Source organism: Quercus robur, chromosome 8, assembly GCF_932294415.1.
Source record: "Quercus robur chromosome 8, dhQueRobu3.1, whole genome shotgun sequence".
Classification (NCBI taxonomy): domain Eukaryota; kingdom Viridiplantae; phylum Streptophyta; class Magnoliopsida; order Fagales; family Fagaceae; genus Quercus; species Quercus robur.
In genome coordinates, this window is record NC_065541.1 from 5,404,696 (window position 1) to 5,427,855 (window position 23,160).

A 23,160-nucleotide genomic window follows, 5' to 3' on the forward strand; every position below is an offset into this window, starting at 1 on the left:
GTCATTATTGACGTTCACGTTGGTCTTAGGCAGGCTGGCAGCCAATGGAATAAAAAATTTATCTGCTATAATTGCATTAAATTTAACATATTTGGATCAATTCTAAAAGATTTCTTCTACACCAATTTCACGGATAACAAATTGTGACATAAAAGTTGTGTGGTTGTCTCTGACTCTCTCTACGTTCTATTCTAAAACTGCTACTACAAAAAAAAAGCTTCTTTTTTTTTTTCATTAGAAATATCGTTGCATTAAGTCATCAACTATAAAATATTCGTGCTTATTTTAACTCCATTTTTTCATTTACACACATACACACTGACAGAGAGATAATATGGGAAAGGAAAGTGGTGAAGAGGGTGCACTTCCATTGTTTGAGACAAAAGAAGCAAGATTTAGAGGTGCATATAAGATGTTTGCTTCCACAGTGTTTGTTGGTATATGTTTGATTTGGGTTTACAGATTGACACACATTCCAAGAGTTGGAGAGCAAGGAAGATGGGCTTGGATTGGTATGTTCATGGCTGAGCTATGCTTCGGTTTGTACTGGATGCTAACTCAGTCTTGTCGTTTTAAGGTTGTTTACAATCACCCTTTCAAGGAAAGACTCTCATACAGGTTACAGTTCTCTCTCTCACATAGTAGTTGATCTAGCTAAGGGCACACAGCTATATAAATTGACTGGTTTACAAATTTCTATTCTCAGAGAAAAACTCTTTCAATTCACAGAGTCACACAACTCACGTGTGTTTTTATAATTGACAACGTGAGTTTAAACAGAGTAAAAGAAACACAGGTTATTGTTTCTCAGATTATTTGCTGGGACTACATTAACTATATGAGGGCGTTTTGATAAACTTGGTTCATATTATTTGCTAATTTGCTGAAAATATATGCCAAATCAAAAGACTCTCTTTTAGGCTTCCCAAACTCATTCTATATTTCTAAAGGTTGAGACATATATGTCTCTGGGTTCTCGATCATCAAGGTAGATGATGAAATTATATGAAAGTATTTAATGAGAAAGATTCTTTTGGATATAATATAAAGGTTCTGTTGCCTGTTCGGTGGAAGTATTTGATGGGAAAGATTTAAATTTAAATTGAAATCCGTGTATTGGAAGTTTAACAAAGTATATATGATTTCTATCTTCTTTCTTTTTTTTATTTTTTTTATTTGTTGTCTAGGTATCAAACAATTTTTAATAATCATTTATTGTAATTGTGTTTTTGTATGAATATATATATATATATATATATATCATGTCATCTAAAGAAAGAAAAATGATATGTTTACAATATTTTCACAACACTTTCACAACAAATCTTAAGTGGTAGATTGTTATGGATGGATAAAAAAGTAATTTCAATTGTAAAATTCAAGTTAGAATCAATAATAACTTATCATCTATAATTTGTTGTGAAAATGTTGTTAATGTGACACATCTTTTAAAGAAAATATAATTTGGTAAGATTTTAATGGATGGTTGAAATATAGATTTTTTTTTTTTAAAAGATCAATTAAAAACATATAATAGAATAATGACGTGTAAAATTATGTAATCTTAACAACTTATGTGGCAAAATATTACAAAGTAAACTAAAAGTTAAATGTCTTTGGCTTTGTATAATGCATACATGGGAAAGTTCCACAAAATATAATCTTTTCCGTCAAAATTTTTTTTAAAAAATATCAAATTTGATAATTATAGTAGTTATTAATAGAAATATATCATAATTGTGTTCTTAAATGGAATTATTTATTCTACCACTTCAAAGAAATTATGTGGAAATATTTTATAAAAAATTGGAAGATATAAAAATAATAAATGTTATGTCCATAAAATTTTCACAATAAATCTTTAGTGATATGTTTTTATTTTTTATGGGACCTAAGTGATATGTTGTTAATGATTGTTATTGTGAATTAGAACCAATAACAATTCACTACTTCTTTACGACGAAAGTGTTGTGAAAATATTATAAATGTAATATTTCTCTATAAATATAAGGTTTATAAAGAATATCCATAGAATTTAATTTTAATTAAAAAAATATATTTTTAATAAAAGAAATTATTCGTCCATAATATTTTTACAATAATTCTTAGGTGGTAAGCAATTATTGATTATTATAATATGTGATCATTACTAACATCACTTTTTTTATTATAGATTTTAAAATATTATAGATTTTAAATTACTTTTAAAATAATCTCTTAAAATAATGACAAGAAAAACTGTGAAACCTCCAAAATTTAAGAAATAATATGAATAGTTTTCATCATAATACAACAAGAATCATCTTTACCAAATTTGTATCCTTTCCTTTGATGTAGACACTAGACAGCAAGAATCATGTATTAATCTTTAATGGAAAAGAGTAGGTAACCAAATTTCTATCCTTACATGGAGAAAGGAATAGGAAATAAAAAAATAAAAATTTGTGTCCACGTGTCATTATTCTCAAATATTGTTAGATGAAATTTATTATTACTCTAATTCCAAAAATGTTAGAATAACAGTTTAGCGGTTAGATTTATCATTTCTTAACGGTTTAAACTTTTAAAACAATTGATAATTTAGCTTTAAAAAATTTATTTTCTTATGTAAAATCTTATTTTAATTTTTGTTATTTTGTTGCTTAATATTCACTTTCTTTGCATGTTACAGATACGAAAAGAAGTTACCGAATGTCGACATTTTTGTGTGCACAGCAGACCCTAAGATGGAGCCACCAACTTTGGTGATCAACACCATTTTATCAATAATGTCATACAATTATCCACCTGAGAAGTTGAGTGTTTATCTTTCTGATGATGGTGGGTCAGAGTTGACATTCTATGCTCTCATAGAGGCTTCTAATTTCTCTAAGCACTGGATACCCTTTTGCAAGAAATTTAATATTAAACCAAGGTCTCCGGGTGCCTACTTTGCCCAACAAATTGATGTTCAAAACATCACATATGCCCAAGAATGGTTGGCTATGAAGGTTAGTTCATTGTATGTTTAGTTAGGTTAGCTTGATCAAATTAAAGGGTTTAAAACTTGGGGAAAGTTAATAAAATGTCCCAAAGACATTGGTTTATGGAATACTTTTAGAAACTTTTTTTGGGAAAAGATTGACAACTTTTTATATTTTCCATAAAATTAGTGTTAAAACTTTCTTTAAATGATTTATTAATAATTGTTTTAAAAGTACGCATTAACAAAACCCTTACAAATTTATGGCTAAACCATTTCCTCTAACCTTAATGTTGTTGACATTTTAGTTATTTAATTATCAAAACTTGCAATTAATCACTCTGAACTTTTAAATTGTTGTTAGTTTGACCCTCTTATTAAGAGAAGATTATTGAATACTTCGGGAGTACTCTAAATACGTATTCTCTTTCTTACATGAATTGTGGGTTTCATCATGAATTTAATTAATAAGACCTAATTATGTGATAAAGGAAAATATACATTTATAGTATTTTGGGACTGAAAGTATCCTATAATTACTTCTTATCAAGTTTCGTTAATGATTGACTATTAACTACATTAATAATGTAGTTTTATTTTCGACGGAAATGCATTTTTTGTCTATATATTTTGAGCTGATTTTTGTTTTAGTCCTTATCTTTTAGACACACCTATCTTAGTCCTCAGAAATCAAAAATTATTTCCATTTTAATTCCTGTCGTCATCTTAGTAACAATGATAGACGAAATGCTTTGTAGGCATTTTTTTATGTTGACTTGATCATTAAAAAATATTTTTTTAAAAATCTTTGGCAAGATGCCAAGTCAATATTTAAATTAATAAAAAAAAGGCAGATCAGAAAATTTTTAAAATTAAAAATTAAAAATTGAACCTTAAATTTAATCAAATTAAATAATTAAATTTTTTTTTTTTGGGTTACTTTTCATTAGCTTTTTCGTAAGAAACATCACGTTCTTTCCCTAGAACATGAACTTCATGTTCTTCCCCTACAAACAAACCAAATTCCAGCAACCCCATAAGCTCAGAAATTTTCTTGAGAAACAAACACAAAAAACCCAGAAAATTCAGCTTAAAAAATTCATAAATCTGAAAGCCTCCATTTTTTCCAACCCTAGCAAAATCATCAAATCCCAAAGCCACAAAGCACCAAATCAATCCAAACATACAGCCAACCCAAACAAAAAATCTCAACACTCAAACCCAATACACAAACCTAAAAATACCCAGCCACCACCACCAGCCGATCAAACCATCAAGAGAGAGAGAGAGAGAATCGGGTTTAGGGTGAGAGAAAGTTAGAGATTAAGAGAAAAAGAACCCATTGTGTTTAGCTCTCTTCTGGGTTGGTTTTGAATTGGGATCTGTGCTTGTAGTGAAGCCTTTGGAGCATTGAAGCTGAAATCTGGTCTCTTGGTGGCATATTTAAGTGTTTTTGGTTTCTGGGTTTTCTTGGTTTAGTGAGTTGGAGGCTAAAAATTCAGGTCTTGGAACTAGCCAACTGTGGAGCTGCAAGCAAAGCAGAAAGCCAAAACTTTTTTGTGAGTTGGGAATTGGATCTGTAATGTTGAGGTTTATAATTTGGTGAAGTTTTTTGTTTTGTACCATGAAGTTGTGCGTTCAAAGTTGGAATCTTTGGGGGTTGTGGGTGAGAATTGTAAGGTGCGAATGAGGCTTACTGTGCTTTGTAGTGTATACGGTTTGGGTTGAAGATTCCGAAGTGAGTTTGGGTTTCTGGGGTTGTGTTCATGTTAGAGATGAACATGATCCGAATTTATGTATTTTTGTGTTTTTCATTTTTTTAAAAGTTGAAAAATTATTATTTTTAAATTAGATACTGACGGGGTATTTTATTAATTACATCAGTAACTTTTATATACTAAAGGTGTATTCCGTTTCTCACGTATGTTTTTTCTGTTACTAAAATTAGATTCTAACGTGGGTTCCAGTTAGCTTAACTGGTAAAGTCTCTAATGGTTGTATAAGAGATCTGGGGTTCAATTCCCGCCTACACCAAAAACTGATTGGTGTCTTGGTCTGATAATAAAGAGCTATTATCAGGAGCGGACGCCATAGGTTAAAACTCTCTCAAAACAAAAAAAAAAAAAATTAGATGCTAACTGTGTATTCCGTTTATCACTTATGCTTTGTCCGTTACTGAAATGCTAACAGGGTATTTTGTTATTCTTATTTTATTAGTCAGGCAGTATCTAATATGTTAACGGTGCATTCTATTTATCACAAATGTTTTTTCCGTTACTGACATGAAAGTAGAGATTAAAAGAGCAATAGTTTTCGATTTACAGGGAGTAAGGTAGATGTGTCTAAAAGTTAGGGATCAAAACTGGAATCGGCCAAAATATGGAGATTAAAAATGCATTTTTTTTTTTTTAGAACCCATTAGATAATAAAAAAAGTCAGAGGAAATTCCTAATGCATTGATGTTTAATGGCACGAGCATGAGGCATATTAAAATAACATATTGCATGAGGCATATTGTACAGAAACTCATCAAACAATGGCATGAGGCATATTGAACTAACATATTGCATGACCCCAAAGTTAGAATAACAAAACTTCTCTTGATGACAAATTTGATTGATCTTATTTTTATGTTTATTAAAGAATCTATATGAAGAAATGGAAAACCGAATTAACACAGCAGTTAAAATGGGCACCATTCCAAAAGAAACAAGGGATCAACACAAAGGATTTTCAGAATGGAACTCCAAAGTAACGAAGCAAGATCACCAATCAATTGTGCAGGTAAATCTTACAATTTTTTTTTTTTTAATAATAAACCTTAATTTCTCATTGAGTTAGTATTATTACACCTTCTCAAAACAAAAAAAAAAAAAGTTTTATCAATTATCATGATCATGCCTTCAATTAAATACTCTTATTTAATGAATTTCGAAAAAAAAAAAAAAAAACTCTTATTTAATGCAATAATCGAACCCTATTTCATCAAATGACCCATTCCTCCACCAATATTTTAGAATACTCTTTTACAATTTTATTTATTTGTTTGTTACATATAATTTTTAAAATAAAAACTGGTGCAATATTGCCTTTTTTTTAGATTATAATTAATGGAATGGACAAAAATGCAATGGATATTGATGGATGGCGATTGCCAACACTAGTATACATGGCACAAGGAAAAAGACCACAGTGCCCTCACAACTTTAAAGCTGGAGCTATGAATGCATTAGTAAGTTTTAAACTTCCGTACATAGGTAGGGTTCAAGTTAAACTTAGTATAACTTTTGTTTATGTTATACCACTTCATGATTCTCTAGTGGGTGTTTTTTAACAATTTCATGGTTGGATTAAATTGTATTCTTATACATTACAAGTATGCAAGATGTTAAGATAATTAAATATCAATAACTATCTTATCTTTCTTTTCTTTTTTTCTTTTTTCCCATCTTTTTTATACAAAATAACTATCTTATCTTTAAAGTGATTAAATTTTAGGATTTTGAACTCTTAGATTATATACCAAACATGAGTTTATGAATTAAATGGTATGATAATATTTGATGTACACGAAATTTGACATGTGTGTACAGAGCAGAGAGAATATATAGTCCATCCATGGAGCTTGCATAATAATATTCTAATGAAAAATGATTAAGTGGTATAACATTTAGTGAGTATTACACCAATTACTTTTAATACATGTTCTTTAATGTCTCCTTAACATAAATGTTGCTAAAGTGAAATAAAAATAAGCATACACACAAAAAAAAAAAAGAAGTTTGTTTAGTTTATAAGTACAGGCGATAATTATGTAAAATTTATGACCATGGCCACTTGATAATGTTACTAATTTTATTTTTCATAGTATTTTGATGAAGGTAATTTCACATGTGCAGATAAGAGTGTCTTCAAAGATAAGTAATGCCCCAATCATCCTGAACTTAGACTGTGACATGTATGCAAATGATGTGGACACAATACGAGAGATACTGTGTTTCTTCATGGACAAAAAGAGAGGTCATGAGATCTCTTTCGTGCAATTTCCACAACAATATAACAATATCACCAAGAATGATATTTATGCAAGTTCTTATTCAGTTACTAACAATGTGAGTAATCTATGACTATGCCTTTGTTTTCAGGAAGAGAAACCAATGTTGATCCTTTTGGTGAACTGATATACTATTATTCATGGTTAAATATGAAGGTTGAGCTTGCTGGTATAGGTGGATATGGTGCAGCCTTGTATTGTGGCACCGGATGTTTCCATCGAAGAGAGAGTCTTTGTGGAAAGGTGTATTCCAAGGATTATAAAGGAGAATTTAATCTAGAAGCCAAGAAGAATAATGATAAAACTGTTAATGAATTGGAAGAATTATCTAAAGTTTTTGCTAATTGTAGTGCTGAGAAGGACACTCAATGGGGGAAAAATGTCTCTCTCTCTCTCTCTCTCTCTCTCTCTCACACACACACACACACTCGCTTACATTTGTGTGTAGGAATTTTAATGAAAATGGTAATTATATTTGCAGATGGGGCTGATTTATGGGTGCCCAGTTGAAGACATTGTAACTGGCTTGACTATTCAATGTAGGGGTTGGAAATCACTTTATTATAATCCAGATAGAAAGGCATTTTTGGGTGTTGGTCCAACTACTTTAGATATAGTTCTTATTCAACACAAGAGGTGGTCTGAAGGCATGTTTCAAATATTTTTCTCCAAGTTTTGCCCTTTCATATATGGGCAAGGAAAGATAAAATTTTGTGCTCAGATGGGATATTGTATTTATCTTTTATGGGCTCCAATTTCCTTCCCAACACTCTATTATGTGATTGTTCCTTCTCTTTGCTTGCTTCATGGCTTTTCCTTATTCCCTCAGGTTTATCTTTTATCTTTATTTTCTTATTTTATATAATTTAATGCGTATAATAGATGTCATAAAAGAAAGAATTCATGCTTATCACGCACATAATTTTAATGATATATGTTTTGTGCTCCTTCAATACTTCAATGGCCCCTAGATTATTTATTAAACACAAAAATTCCATGTTCTTAACTTTATGTTTAGTCTAGAATTGAAATTTGTGAGCAACTACGTAGCAACAAGTCAAGTAAAAAGTGCTTTCTTATGACGTTTCCTATTGTAGAGCTTATATATACTGATTTCATGGCCTCATTTTCCAGGTTAAAAGCATATGGTTCTTGCCCTTTGCTTATGTTTTTGTAGCAAGGAATGTTGGCAGCATAGTAGAGGCCTTGAGTTGTGGGAATACTCTCAAAGCTTGGTGGAATTGGCAACGAATGTGGGTGATCCAAAGAACTACCTCATTCTTCTTTGGGTTCATTGACACCATTAGCAGACAATTAGGCCTCTCTGAAACAACATTTGTGCTAACAACTAAGGTAGGTGCAGAGGATGTGTTGAAGAGGTACAGGCAAGAAGTCATAGAGTTTGGAAGCCCAACTATCATGCTTACCATTATAGCAACATTGGCATTACTATACCTCTTTAGTTTAATTGGGGAAATCAGAAAGATTGTTCTGGATTTTGAGTTCAAGGTGTTAGACCAGTTGATCATGCAGGTTATTCTTAACTTGCTACTTGTCTTGATCAACATACCAGTGTACCAAGGACTCTTCATCCGCAATGATAAGGGTCGTATACCATCCTCGGTTTTGTTCAAGTCTATTGTTTTAGCTTCACTGGCTTGTTTGATACCTATAATTTGACATAGTATACCATAATGTAGATTGTACCATTTTTAGTAGTCATGTGGCTTGGTATGTAGCTTTTCCTTTAAAATAAGGCCCTGGACATTACTTGTACTGTTGAGTTATGGTCATTTCCATTGTTTGTGATATATCAGACCCAAGTTCATATGGACTATGTGGTGCTATGATCTTCGCGATATATCTATTTTTCTTTCCATGTTATATGTGATCAAGGATCACTAATAAATTATTTACCTTTCTTCTTGTCCTCAACGAGGCAAAGGTGTTTTCCCTCACAATTTAGGTAAAGACTAATTGGCATTTTCAAAGTACTTTAATGATTTATTTTCATAGCACAAATGACTTCAGTCTAGCTCTAATAAGCAAAAAGGGTGCATCCCAAATGCTCAATAAGCAATACTAGTGCTCTATTTCAGCTACAACCATAGCCTAGGCATTACAAACAAGATTTGCTAGTGGTAAGAAGGAGCCTAGCTGCCCAGGGTGAACTATTCAGAATGATTTGGGATGTATTTCATAAGGCTAACTTCACATGAAGTCCCGCAAAGGACTTATACTCCATGCCAATGCAAGATCAAGCATGGCCTGAGACTCCCAACTTTGTTCTAATTTATGCTTTGCATTATGTTGGTTCTATCATACAGCCTTCTATTATTTAGACATGGTGTTAAGTTGTGTCCATAGGATCCTTTGCTACTTTATGTCACGTTTTCCCTGAAGGCATATAATCATCTGTTCTTAGAATCTTGTACCACATGGGCACATGCCATGGGTGTCTCCCAGTGAAATTATTGGTTCACTGTTTCCATAGAAATTGATACTATTAAACAGTTATACATGGGTAATGTTTGGGTTCAGTGTCCAGTTGCACTAAACCCATTAAGGTGATGAGTCCAGTGCAATTGAATACTAGACCTAAGCCAAGTTCATTACAAATTTAGATAACACTTCCTTATTTTTAGTGGCATGAGAATTCTACTCATATTTTCATTTATTTTTAATAATTCAATAGTTGGGGAAGATGGAGTAAAATGAAACTTTTTCTAAATTATACCATCAAGTTCAAGTATAAGTTCATCCTCTACCCTGGTTTGCAATACCATTTATTTCACTGATCTGTCATCTTCTAGCTTATTAATGGATTTTCTCTAAAAATCAAAGGTTTCTATCAACCTCTCAATAATTGTCATGTGTATCACTCATGTTCCTGACCAATCATGTTGGTGACCCCAACGCATCTCAAATATAAAATTTGGCTTGATTTGACTGTACAAATTGGAGTTTTGTTCGGTTTTATTGTTGTGGTCCTTTGATTTACACACTTTGCTTTTACACATGGTTGGTTATGAAGATAGGAAGGGAATGTGTTTGATTAATTTTTTGATGGAAGCATTATTTTTACGGATTTTATTGTTCAGTTTTTTTATTACTACAACAAAATCCCACAGTATTTTCTTTGCAAACTTAGGTCAACATAAATCAAAAAAAAAAAAATATATATATATATATATATATATTTCACTTACACGGCTACACGTCTACACCTATTACAACTCAAAACAAGATTGTTGTGAAAATTCTGTGAGGTTTTGTTGTATTCTTAAAAATTCTCTTTTCTCTAACTTCATATTTTGCACAATTATTATTCTTTTATAATTATTTCTTCCTATTTCCCCTCCCTTGTGTATTTGATCGTATTCACAACTACGAGTTTTTAAATTAGTCAGGAATTTGATAGTAACTTTATAATTTTAAAGACAAAATAAAAAAATTAAAAAAAAAAAAACTTTGTAAAATTTTTTAGTATTAAAATAAGTAAGTGTTTTTCCTTTAAAAAAAAAAAAAAATGAAAGGCGTGTGGGCTTAATGAAACTTGGGCTTAAACTTTTATACATTAATATATTGGTATAAACCGATAGTCCTTCTTTTCAAAAAAAAAAAAAAAAAACCGATAGTCCTTATTTCCTTTGCTCTCTCCATCTTAATGTCTATACGTTCTTTTCAATTAAGGTTGTACTTTTCTGATCCTCAAAAAAGAGAAGGTTGTACTTTTCTGGTTGGTTGGCACGTCAAAGAGTAAATGAATGGAGCACGACCTGACACGGTCATTGATTCATCACCATCTGAAATTATGAACCAATTCAATGCTACAATAATGCTACATTGCTACCGCTAACCACTCTGATTGGATGCTCTTGGAATATAATACTATTGGGTGTATTGGAAAAAGGTAATGCGGTGATCTTTCCCTTTAAATTTATGTTTAGATTCCATCGTGAATCTAACATAAGAGAGAGCGTTACCCCATGATAGGTTCTGGATTGTGACATATCACTATATTAGTATTAAATTAAAGGATCTACTGATATATATGGCACAAATGACGAAAGAGATGATAGATGAATAGAACACCACTGAACCTGAATTATGACATATCAGAAAATTGGATCATCCCTAAAAAATTTAACAATTCATAGTTAAATGAACAGTTCAGTTTCTAGTTTCTAGAACACCATTTTAAAATTATAGGCGAAAAACCACTTCTAGTTCCTACATTTTTAGGAGATTTTCATTTTAGTCCCTACATTTTATTTTTACTGTTTTTAGTTCCTATCCTAAAAAATGCCTCTCGTTTTGGTCCCTGTCGTTACATTAAAAATGAAAATTGCACAACTGACAAACAGCATGCACTGTTGGCCTGACGTGGCCATTAAAATAATAATAAAAAATATCACGTCAACATTTAAATTAAAAAAATTAATTTATTAATTTTAACTAAATAAAAAAAATTAAAAACAGAATTAAAAACTAAAAATTACATGAATTTAGATCTAAGTGTGTCTTGAACAAGAACACAAATCCAAAAATTAAAATCTAACACTGAACCACCAGCATCCACTGAACACCATCCACAACCGAACCAACACCTCATGACCCACTAGCAACCCACAACCCGTAAACCCCAAAAAAGGATCTCGAAACCCAGAACCCACAAAACCCGAAACCCACACAGCCACCAGCATTGAACCACAACAACCCACATCGAAAATTCAGACCCACACAGCCAACATCATAGTCAAAACCCATCAAATTCACATAGCCACCGAACCCACAAAACCCATAATCCAATACAACCAACCAACCACTGAACCCGAAACAAACAACCAACCAAACAAACCTGAAACCCACCGCTCCACTACTGGAAATTCCAAAACCGAAATAACCAACCCACACCGATTCAAAGAAGCCTCAGCCATCGTACACATCCCAGCACCACGGAAACAACCAACCCATACCGATTCAATAGCCCAGACCAATTCAAACCCACACCCTTTCAACAGCCCACACTGATTCAACAACCCATAGATGATTCAAACCCACACCGATTCAATAACCCACAGCCAATTCAAACCCACACCAATTCAACATCCCAATCACCAAACCCATCTCAAAAATAGGGAAAAAAAAAAAAAACCACCAATGAGCAAACCCACCACCACCTGTTTGAGAGATTGAAAAAAAAAAGTCATTGCCGATCTACACTGTCTGAGAGAGAGTGATGTTTGATTTGAAAAAGCAAGGTCTGAGAGAGGGAGAAGATAGAAAACGGTAGGCAAGAGAGAGATGAGATAGAGATTTTGAGTTTAAGATTTTTTTGTTTGGATTGATTGTGTTGTATTTTTGGATTGATTTGTTACTATGAGGCTTTAGGATTTGATGATATCGCTGTATTTGAGAAAACGGTGATTTGGAGATTTTTAATTTTTGGATTTTAATTTTTAGGTTTGTGTTGTTATTCAAAACACACTTAGATCTCAATTCATGTAATTTTTAGTTTTTAATTTTTTTTATTTAGTTAAAATTAATAAATTAATTTTTTTAATTCATATGCTGATGTGATATTTTTTATTATTATTTTAATAGCCACATCAGGTCAACAGTGCATGCCGTTTGCCAGCTGTGCAATTTTCGTTTTTGATGTAACGGTAGGGACCAAAACGAGAGACGTTTTTTAGGATAGGGACTAAAAGCGGTAAAAATAAAATGTAGGGACTAAAATGGAAATCGCTTGAAAATGTAGGGACTAAAAGTGGCTTTTCGCCAAAATTATATATAGGTTGGCATGCCTAAAGAGTTGGTAGATGAATAGAACATGACTGAACCCGTAATGATATATATTAGATAATATTGGATCATTCTTAATTAAAAATTGTAACAATTCATACTTTCATAGTTTAAATAAAAGGTTTGGTTTCTACATAAATACGTAAAGTCCGTAAACAATAGAGGATGATAAAACAGATAGAATGCAATTCCTACATCAACAATAGCCATACACTTAGTATCAAAAAATTAAATGGCCATATACCGATATACCTACCTACCATTATTGCCAAGGACATCTTTTGACAACCACGTTGTGGCCTTGTTGTGGGTGGTAAGAGTTGGAAGCCATTTAACATGCCACACTTTAAAAAAAATAAATGGCCATATACTTACTTACCAACCTGCCATTGCTGGTTTATGTGTTGAGCTGTCATAATACTACGCCAAGCATAAGAAGGATTACTCTCCATGGAAGCATGTATAAAATCATAATCAGGGAAATAATGGGCCTTAAAAAATCTTAGAAACCAAAGAATTTGGATTAGTTTGTAAGCGCCACCTTTGTTTTGCTAACAAAACTAAATTAAAATCCTTTAATTGTTTAAAACCCATCCCCTCACAAGTTTTTTGAATACACATCTTATCCCAACACAAGTTTTTTGAATACACATCTTATCCCAACTAAGTTAGGCCATCTACCTCTAGAAAACTTCTTATCAAACTAGTCATTCCATCCATCACAAAGATTATCTGGAATTTTAAAAAAGCTGATTGTATATGTCGGGACAACCACGTTGTGAAACCCATTTGTTGCACAACTATGGATGGTCAATTCATGGGTAAGCTATATGCAATAAAAATTAGACACGTGTTTATCTCATTGATTTTAGTGTATTCAAGCACTAGAGGTAAGTGGTGTTCATCATTAATGTTCACAAAGTCCCCCATCAATTGTTACCCAAAAGAAGAAAAAAAAGTAAAAATAGTAATTTTTTTTATTAAATTAAGAAGAGAGAATTATTCGCTAATGGAAAAAAGAAAAAGAAAAAAAAAGAATTATTGACGTTCACGTTGGTCTTAGGCAGGCTGGCAGCCAATGGAATAAAAAATTTATCTGCTATAATTGCATTAAATTTAACATATTTGGATCAATTCTAAAAGATTTCTTCTACACCAATTTCACGGATAACAAATTGTGACATAAAAGTTGTGTGGGTGTCTCTGACTCTCTCTACGTTCTATTCTAAAACTACTACTACAAAAAAAGCTTCTTTTTTTTTTCATTAGAAATATCGTTGCATCAAGTCATCAACTATAAAATATTCGTGCTTATTTTAACTCCATTTTTTCATTTACACACATACACACTGACAGAGAGATAACATGGGAAAGGAAAGTGGTGAAGAGGGTGCACTTCCATTGTTTGAGACAAAAGAAGCAAGATTTAGAGGTGCATATAAGATGTTTGCTTCCACAGTGTTTGTTGGTATATGTTTGATTTGGGTTTACAGATTGACACACATTCCAAGAGTTGGAGAGCAAGGAAGATGGGCTTGGATTGGTCTGTTCATGGCTGAGCTATGCTTCGGTTTGTACTGGATGCTAACTCAGTCTTGTCGTTTTAAGGTTGTTTACAATCACCCTTTCAAGGAAAGACTCTCATACAGGTTACAGTTCTCTCTCTCACATAGTAGTTGATCTAGCTAAGGGCACACAGCTATATAAATTGACTGGTTTACAAATTTCTATTCTCAGAGAAAAACTCTTTCAATTCACACTGTCACACAACTCACACTGTGTGTTTTTATAATTGAAAACGTGAGTTTAAACAGAGTAAAAGAAACACAGGTTATTGTTTCTCAGATTATTTGCTGGGACTACATTAACTATATGAGGGCGTTTTGATAAACATGTTACTGATTTACTCGTGGTTGGTTCATATTATTTGCTAATTTGCTGAAAATATATGCCAAATCAAAAGACTCTCTTTTAGGCTTCCCAAACTCATTCTATATTTCTAAAGGTTGAGACATATATGTCTCTGGGTTCTCGATCATCAGGGTAGATGATGAAATTATATGAATGTATTTAATGAGAAAGATTCTTTTGGATATAATATAAAGGTTCTGTTGTCTGTTCGGTGGAAGTATTTGATGGGAAAGATTTAAATTTAAATTGAAATCCGTGTATTGGAAGTTTAACAAAGTATATATGATTTCTATCTTCTTCTTTTTTAATTTTTTATTTATTTTTTGTCTAGGTATCAAACAATTTTTAATAATCATTTATTGTAATTGTGTTTTTATATGAATATATATATATATATATATATATCACGCCATCTAATGAAAGAGAAATGATATGTTTACAATATTTTTACAACACTTTTACAACAAATCTTAAGTGGTAGATTGTTATGGATAGATAAAAAAGTAATTTCAATTGTAAAATTCAAGTTAGAATCAATAATAACTTATCATTTATAATTTGTTGTGAAAATGTTGTGAATGTAACATCTCTTTTAAAGAAAATATAATTTGGTAAGATTTTTATGGATGCTTGAAATATAGATTTTTTTTTTAAGATCAATTAAAAACATATAATAAAATAATGACGTGTAAAATTATGTAATCTTAACAGCTTATGTGGCAAAATATTACGAAGTAAACTAAAAGTTAAATGTCTTTGGTTTTGTATAATGCATACATGGGAAAGTTCCACAAAATATAATCTTTTCCATCAAATTATTTTTAAAAAAAATATCAAATTTGATAATTATAGTAGTTATTAATAGAAATATATCATAATTGTGTTCTTAAATGGAATTATTTCTTCTACCACTTCAAAGAAATTATGTGGAAATAATTTATAAAAAATTGGAAGATATAAATATAATAAATGTTATGTCCATAAAATTTTTACAATAAATCTTAAGTGATATGTTTTTATTTTTTATTTTTTATGGGACCTAAGTGATATGTTGTTAATGATTGTTATTGTGAATTAGAACTAATAACAATTCGCTACTTCTTTACTACGAAAGTGTTGTGAAAATATTATAAATGTAATATTTCTCTATAAATATAAGGTTTATAAAGAATATCTATAGAATTTAATTTTAATTAAAAATATATATTTTTTTAATAAAAGAAATTATTCGTCTATAATATTTTTATAATAATTCTTAGGTGGTAAGCTATTATTGATTATTATAATATGTGATCATTACTAACATCACTTTTTTTATTATAGATTTTAAAATTTATAGATTTTAAATTACTTTTAAAATAATCTCTTAAAATAATGACAAGAAAAACGGTGAAAGCTCCAAAATTTAAGAAATAATATGAATAGTTTTCATCATAATACAACAAGAATCATCTTTACCAAATTTGTATCCTTTGATGTAGACACTGACAGCAAGAATCATGTATTAATCTTTAATGGAAAAGAGTAGGTAACCAAATTTCTATCCTTACATGGAGAAAGTGATAGGAAATAAAAAAATAAAAATTTGTGTCCACGTGTCATTATTCTCAAATATTGTTAGATGAAATTTATTATTGGGTCATGCTAACGAGTGCCCTTAGGGTACTCCTTAATAATCCATTTTAGAAAAGTTTTGATACCACTTTTATGAAAAATGAAAAAAGCTGTCAAAATATTAATTACTTTTATTTTTTCATTTCCCATAAAAACTTTCTTTAAATGAATTACTAACTAGTGCCCACACTCGTTAGCATTTCCCTTTATTATTGCTCTAATTCCAAAAATGTTAGAATAACGGTTTAGCGGTTAGATTTATCATTTTTTTTTTCTACTTTGAGATTTATCATTTCTTAACGGTTTAAACTTTTGAAACAATCGATAATTTAGTTTTAAAAAATTTATTTTCTTATGTAAAATCTTATTTTAATTTTTGTTATTTTGTTGCTTAATATTCACTTTCTTTGCATGTTACAGATACGAAAAGAAGTTACCGAATGTCGACATTTTTGTGTGCACGGCAGACCCTAAGATGGAGCCACCAACTTTGGTGATCAACACCATTTTATCAGTAATGTCATACAATTATCCACCTAAGAAGTTGAGTGTTTATCTTTCTGATGATGCTGGGTCAGAGTTGACACTCTATGCTCTCATAGAGGCTTCTAATTTCTCTAAGCACTGGATACCCTTTTGCAAGAAATTTAATATTAAACCAAGGTCTCCAGGTGCCTACTTTGCCCAACAAATTGATGTTCAAAACATCACATATGCCCAAGAATGGTTGGCTATGAAGGTTAGTTCATTGTATGTTTAGTTAGGTTAGCTTGATCAAATTAAAGGGTTTAAAACTTGGGGAAAGTTAATAGATATCTCAAAGACATTGGTTTATGGAATATTTTTAGAAACTTTTTTTGGAAAAAGATTGACAACTTTTTATATTTTCCATAAAATCAGTGTCAAAACTTTCTTTAAATGATTTATTAATAACGTCATGCTAAGGGCACTGGTTAAGAATCCAGTTAAGGAAAGTTTTGACATCACTTTTATGGGAAATGAAAAAAGCTGTCAAAACATTAATTGGTTTTTTTCTTTTCCTATAAAAACTTTCTTTAATTGGATTTTTAACGAGTGCTCTAAGGACACTCATTAGTATTTCCCTTATTAATAATTGCTTTAAAAGCACACATTAACAAAACCCTTAACAATTTATGGCTAAACCATTTCCTCTAACTTTAATGTTGTTGACATTTTAGTTATTTAATTATCAAAACTTGCAATTAATCACTCCGAACTTTTAAATTGTTGTTAGTTTGACCCTCTTATCAAGAGAAGATTATTAAATACTTTGGAAGTACTCTAAATACGTACTCTCCTTCTTACATGAATTGTAAGTTTCATCATGAATTTAATTAATAAAACCTAATTATGTGAGAAAGGAAAATATACATTTATAATATTTTGGGACTGGAAGTATCCTATAATTACTTCTTATCAAGTTTCATTAATGATTGACTTTTAACTACATTAATGATGTAGTTTTATTTTTAACGAAAATGCATTTTTCATCTATATATTTTGAGTCAATTTTCATTTTAGTCTCTATCTTTTAGACACAAATCAAAAACTATCTCCATTTTAATTCCTTTCGTCATCTTAGTAACTAAAATATCCTGCATGATAGACGGAATGCTTTGTAGGCATTTTTTTATGTTGACTTGATCATTAAAAATTATTTTTTTAAAAATCTTTGGCAAGATGCCAAGTCAATATTTAAATTAATAAAAAAAGGCAGATCAGAAAATTTTTAAAATTAAAAATTAAAAATTGAACCTTAAATCTAATCAAATTAAATAATTAAATTTTTTTTTTTTTGGGTTACTTTTCATTAGCTTTTTCGTAAGAAACATCACGTTCTTTCCCTAGAACATGAACTTCATGTTCTTCCCCTACAAACAAACCAAATTCCAGCAACCCCATAAACTCAGAAATTTTCTTGAGAAACAAACACAAAAAACCCAGAAAATTCAGCTTAAAAAAATCATAAATCTGAAAGCCTCCATTTTTTCCAACCCTAGCAAAATCATCAAATCCCAAAGCCACAAAGCACCAAATCAATCCAAACATACAGCCAACCCAAACAAAAAATCTCAACACTCAAACCCAATACACAAACCTAAAAATACCCAGCCACCACCACCAGCCGATCAAACCAAGAAGAGAGAGAGAGAGAGAATCGGGTTTAGGGAGAGAGAAAGTTAGAGATTAAGAGAAAAAGAACCCATTGTGTTTAGCTCTCTTCTGGGTTGGTTTTGAATTGGGATCTGTGCTTGTAGTGAAGCCTTTGGAGCATTGAAGCTGAAATCTGGTCTCTTGGTGGCATATTTAAGTGTTTTTGGTTTCTGGGTTTTCTTGGTTTAGTGAGTTGGAGGCTAAAAATTCAAGTCTTGGAACTAGCCAACTGTGGAGCTGCAAGCAAAGCAGAAAGCCAAAACTTTTTTGTGAGTTGGGACTTGGATCTGTAATGTTGAGGTTTATAATTTGGTGAAGTTTTTTGTTTTGTACCATGAAGTTTTGTGTTCAAAGTTGGAATCTTTGGCGGTTGTGGGTGAGAATTGTAAGGTGCGAATGAGGCTTACTGTGCTTTGTAGTGGATACGGTTTGGGTTGAAGATTCCGAAGTGGGTTTGGGTTTCTGGGTTTGTGTTCATGTTAGAGATGAACATGATCCGAATTTATGTATTTTGTGTTTTTAATTTTTTTTAAAGTTGAAAAATTATTATTTTTAAATTAGATACTGACGGGATATTTTATTATTTTTATTTTATTAGATACGTCAGTAACTTATATGCTAACGGTGTATTCCGTTTATCACGTATGCTTTTTCTGTTACTAAAATTAGATGCTAATGGTGTATTCCGTTTATCACTTATGCTTTTTCCGTTACTGAAATTAGATGCTAACGGGGTATTTTATTAGTCATGCAGTGTCTAATATGCTAATGGTGCTTTCTGTTTATCACGTATGTTTTTTCTGTTACTGACATGAAAGTAGAGATTAAAATAGCAATAGTTTTCGATTCACAGGGAGTAAGGTAGATGTGTCTAAAAGTTAGGGATCAAAACTGGAATCGGCCCAAAATGTGGAAATTAAAAATGCATTTTCTTTTTTTTAGAACCCATTAAATAATAAAAAAAGTCAGAGGAAATTCCTAATGCATTGATGTTTAATGGCACGAGCATGAGGCATATTAAAATAACATATTGCATGAGGCATATTGTACAGAAACTCATCAAACCATGGCATGAGGCATATTGAACTAACATATTGCATGACCCCAAAGTTAGAATAACGAAACTTCTCTTGATGACAAATTTGATTGATCTTATTTTTATGTTTATTAAAGAATCTATATGAAGAAATGGAAAACCGAATTAACTCAGCAGTTAAAATGGGCACTATTCCAAAAGAAACAAGGGATCAACACAAAGGATTTTCAGAATGGAACTCCAAAGTAACGAAGCAAGATCACCAATCAATTGTGCAGGTAAATCTTACAATTTTTTTTTTTTTTTAATAATAAAACTTAATTTCTCATTGAGTTAGTATTATTACACCTTCTCAAAAAAAAAAAAAAAAGTTTTATCAATTATCATGATCATGCCTTCAATTAAATACTCTTATTTAATGAATTTCGAAAAAAAAAAAAAAAAAACTCTTATTTAATGCAATAATCGAACCCTATTTCATCAAATGACCCATTCCTCCACCAATATTTTAGAATACTCTTTTACAATTTTATTTATTTGTTTGTTAGATATAATTTTTAAATAAAAAATTGGTGCAATATTTGCCTTTTTTTTAGATTATAATTAATGGAATGGACAAAAATGCAATGGATATTGATGGACGGCGATTGCCAACACTAGTATACATGGCACGAGAAAAAAGACCGCAGTGCCCTCACAACTTCAAAGCTGGAGCTATGAATGCACTAGTAAGCTTTAAACTTCCGTACATTGGTAGGGTTTAAGTTAAACTAAGTATTAATTTGGTTTATGTTACACCACTTCATGACTCTCTATTGGGTGTTTTTCTACAATCTCATGATTGGATTAAATTGTATTCTTACCTTACAAGTATGCAAGATGTTAAGATTATTAAATACCAATAACTATCTTATCTTTCTTTTCTTCTTTTTTTTTTCCCCCATCTTTTTTATACAAAATAACTATCTTATCTTTAAAGTGATTAAATTTTAGGGTTTTGAACTCTAAAATTATATACCAAACATGAGTTTATGAATTAAATTGTATGATAATATTTGATGTACACGAAATTTGACATGTGTGTACAGAACAAAGAGAATATGTAATCCATCCATGGGGCTTTCATAATAATATTCTAATGAAAAATGATTAAGTGGTATAACATTTAGTGAGTATTACACCAATTACTTTTAATACATGTTCTTTAATGTCTCCTCAACATAAATGTTGCTAAAGTGAAATAAAAATAAGCATACACACACAAAAAAAAGTTTGTTTAGTTAAGTACATGCGATAATTATGTAAAATTTATGACCATGGCCACTTGATAATGTTACTAATTTTATTTTTCATAGTATTTTGATGAAGGTTATTTCACATGTGCAGATAAGAGTGTCTTCAAAGATAAGTAATGCCCCAATCATCCTGAACTTAGACTGTGACATGTATGCAAATGATGTGGACACAATACGAGAGATATTGTGTTTTTTCATGGACGAAAAGAGAGGTCATGAGATCTCTTTTGTGCAATTTCCACAACAATATAACAATATCACCAAGAATGATATTTATGCAAGTTCTTATTCAGTTACTAACAATGTGAGTAATCTATGACTATGCCTTTGTTTTCAAGAAGAGAAACCAATGTTGATCCTTTTGGTGAACTGATATACTATTATTCATGGTTAAATATGAAGGTTGAGCTTGCTGGTATAGGTGGATATGGTGCAGCCTTGTATTGTGGCACCGGATGTTTCCATCGAAGAGAGAGTCTTTGTGGAAAGGTGTATTCCAAGGATTATAAAGGAGAATTGAATCTAGAAGCCAAGAAGAATAATGATAAAACTGTTAATGAATTGGAAGAATTATCTAAAGTTTTTGCTAATTGTAGTGCTGAGAAGGACACTCAATGGGGGAAAAATGTCTCTCTCTCTCTCTCACACACACACACACACTCACTCACATTTGTGTGTAGAAATTTTAATGAAAATGGTAATTATATTTGCAGATGGGGCTGATTTATGGGTGCCCAGTTGAAGACATTGTAACTGGCTTGACTATCCAATGTAGGGGTTGGAAATCACTTTATTATAATCCAGATAGAAAGGCATTTTTGGGTGTTGGTCCAACTACTTTAGATATAGTTCTTATTCAACACAAGAGGTGGTCTGAAGGCATGTTTCAGATATTTTTCTCCAAGTTTTGCCCTTTCATATATGGGCAGGGAAAGATAAAATTTGGTGCTCAGATGGGATATTGTATTTATCTTTTATGGGCTCCAATTTCATTCCCAACACTCTATTATGTGATTGTTCCTTCTCTTTGCTTTCTTCATGGCATTTCCTTATTCCCTCAGGTTTATCTTTTATCTTTATTTTCTTATTTTATATAATTTAATGCATATAATAGATGTCATAAAAGAAAGAATTCATGCTTATCACGCACATAATTTTAATGATATGTTTTGTGCTCCTTCAATACTTCAATGGCCCTTAGATTATTTATTAAACACAAAAAATTCCATATTCACAACTTTATGTTTAGCGTAGAATTGAAATTTGTGAGCAACTACGTAGCAACAAGTCAAGTAAAAAGTGTTTTTTTATGACGTTTCCTATTGTAGAGCTTATATATACTGATTTCATGGCCTCATTTTCCAGGTTAAAAGCATATGGTTCATGCCTTTTGCTTACGTTTTTGTAGCAAGGAATGTTGGCAGCATAGTAGAGGCCTTGAGTTGTGGGAATACTCTCAAAGCTTGGTGGAATTGGCAACGAATGTGGGTGATCCAAAGAACTACCTCATTCTTCTTTGGGTTCATTGACACCATTAGCAGACAATTAGGCCTCTCTGAAACAACATTTGTGCTAACAACTAAGGTAGGTGCAGAGGATGTGTTGAAGAGGTACAGGCAAGAAGTCATAGAGTTTGGAAGCCCAACTATCATGCTTACCATTATAGCAACATTGGCATTACTAAACCTCTTTAGTTTAATTGGGGAAATAAGAAAGATTGTTTTGGATTTTGAGTTCAAGGTGTTAGACCAGTTGATCATGCAGGTTATTCTTAACTTGCTACTTGTCTTGATCAACATACCAGTGTACCAAGGACTCTTCATCCGCAATGATAAGGGTCGTATACCATCCTTGGTTTTGTTCAAGTCTATTGTTTTAGCTTCACTGGCTTGTTTGATACCTATAATTTGACATAGTATACCATAATGTAGATTGTACCAATTTTAGTAGTCATGTGGCTTGGTATGTAGCTTTTCCTTTAAAATGAGGCCCTGGACATTACTTGTACTGTTGAGTTATGGTCATTTCCATTGTTTGTGATATTTCAGACCCAAGTTCATATGGACTATGTGGTGCTATGATCTTCGTGATATATCTATTTTTCTTTCCAAGTTAGCTATGATCTTCGTGATATATCTATTTTTCTTTCCAAGTTATATGTGATCAAGGATCACTAATAAATTATTTACCTTTCTTCTTGTCCTCAACGAGGCAAAGGTGTTTTCCCTCACAATTTAGGTAAAGACTAATTGGCATTTTCAAAGTACTTTAATGATTTATTTTCATAGCACAAATGACTTCAGTC

General features: G+C 31.3%; 1 protein-coding gene across 3 annotated transcripts; it reads left to right on the forward strand.

The window, feature by feature from the left end:
- Positions 1 to 204: 204 nt before the first annotated feature.
- On the forward strand, positions 205 to 22,808 carry LOC126694286 (cellulose synthase-like protein E6). 3 transcript variants are annotated; one of them, XM_050390440.1, is made up of 8 exons: positions 205 to 618; positions 2,672 to 2,990; positions 5,606 to 5,746; positions 6,063 to 6,194; positions 6,862 to 7,074; positions 7,173 to 7,397; positions 7,498 to 7,845; positions 8,151 to 8,851. In XM_050390440.1, exons 1-8 carry the CDS (start codon positions 335 to 337, stop codon positions 8,694 to 8,696), a joined length of 2,208 nt encoding a protein of 735 aa, XP_050246397.1. In that variant the 5' UTR covers positions 205 to 334; the 3' UTR covers positions 8,697 to 8,851. The 3 variants fall into 3 exon arrangements, with proteins under 3 accessions (XP_050246397.1, XP_050246396.1, XP_050246395.1); XM_050390439.1 differs by lacking the exons at positions 2,672 to 2,990; positions 5,606 to 5,746; positions 6,063 to 6,194; ... (2 more) ...; positions 7,498 to 7,845; positions 8,151 to 8,851 and adding exons at positions 16,770 to 17,088; positions 19,698 to 19,838; positions 20,157 to 20,288; ... (2 more) ...; positions 21,569 to 21,916; positions 22,221 to 22,808 and having other exon boundaries at positions 212 to 618; XM_050390438.1 differs by lacking the exons at positions 205 to 618; positions 2,672 to 2,990; positions 5,606 to 5,746; ... (3 more) ...; positions 7,498 to 7,845; positions 8,151 to 8,851 and adding exons at positions 14,040 to 14,473; positions 16,770 to 17,088; positions 19,698 to 19,838; ... (3 more) ...; positions 21,569 to 21,916; positions 22,221 to 22,808.
- Positions 22,809 to 23,160: the final 352 nt, after the last annotated feature.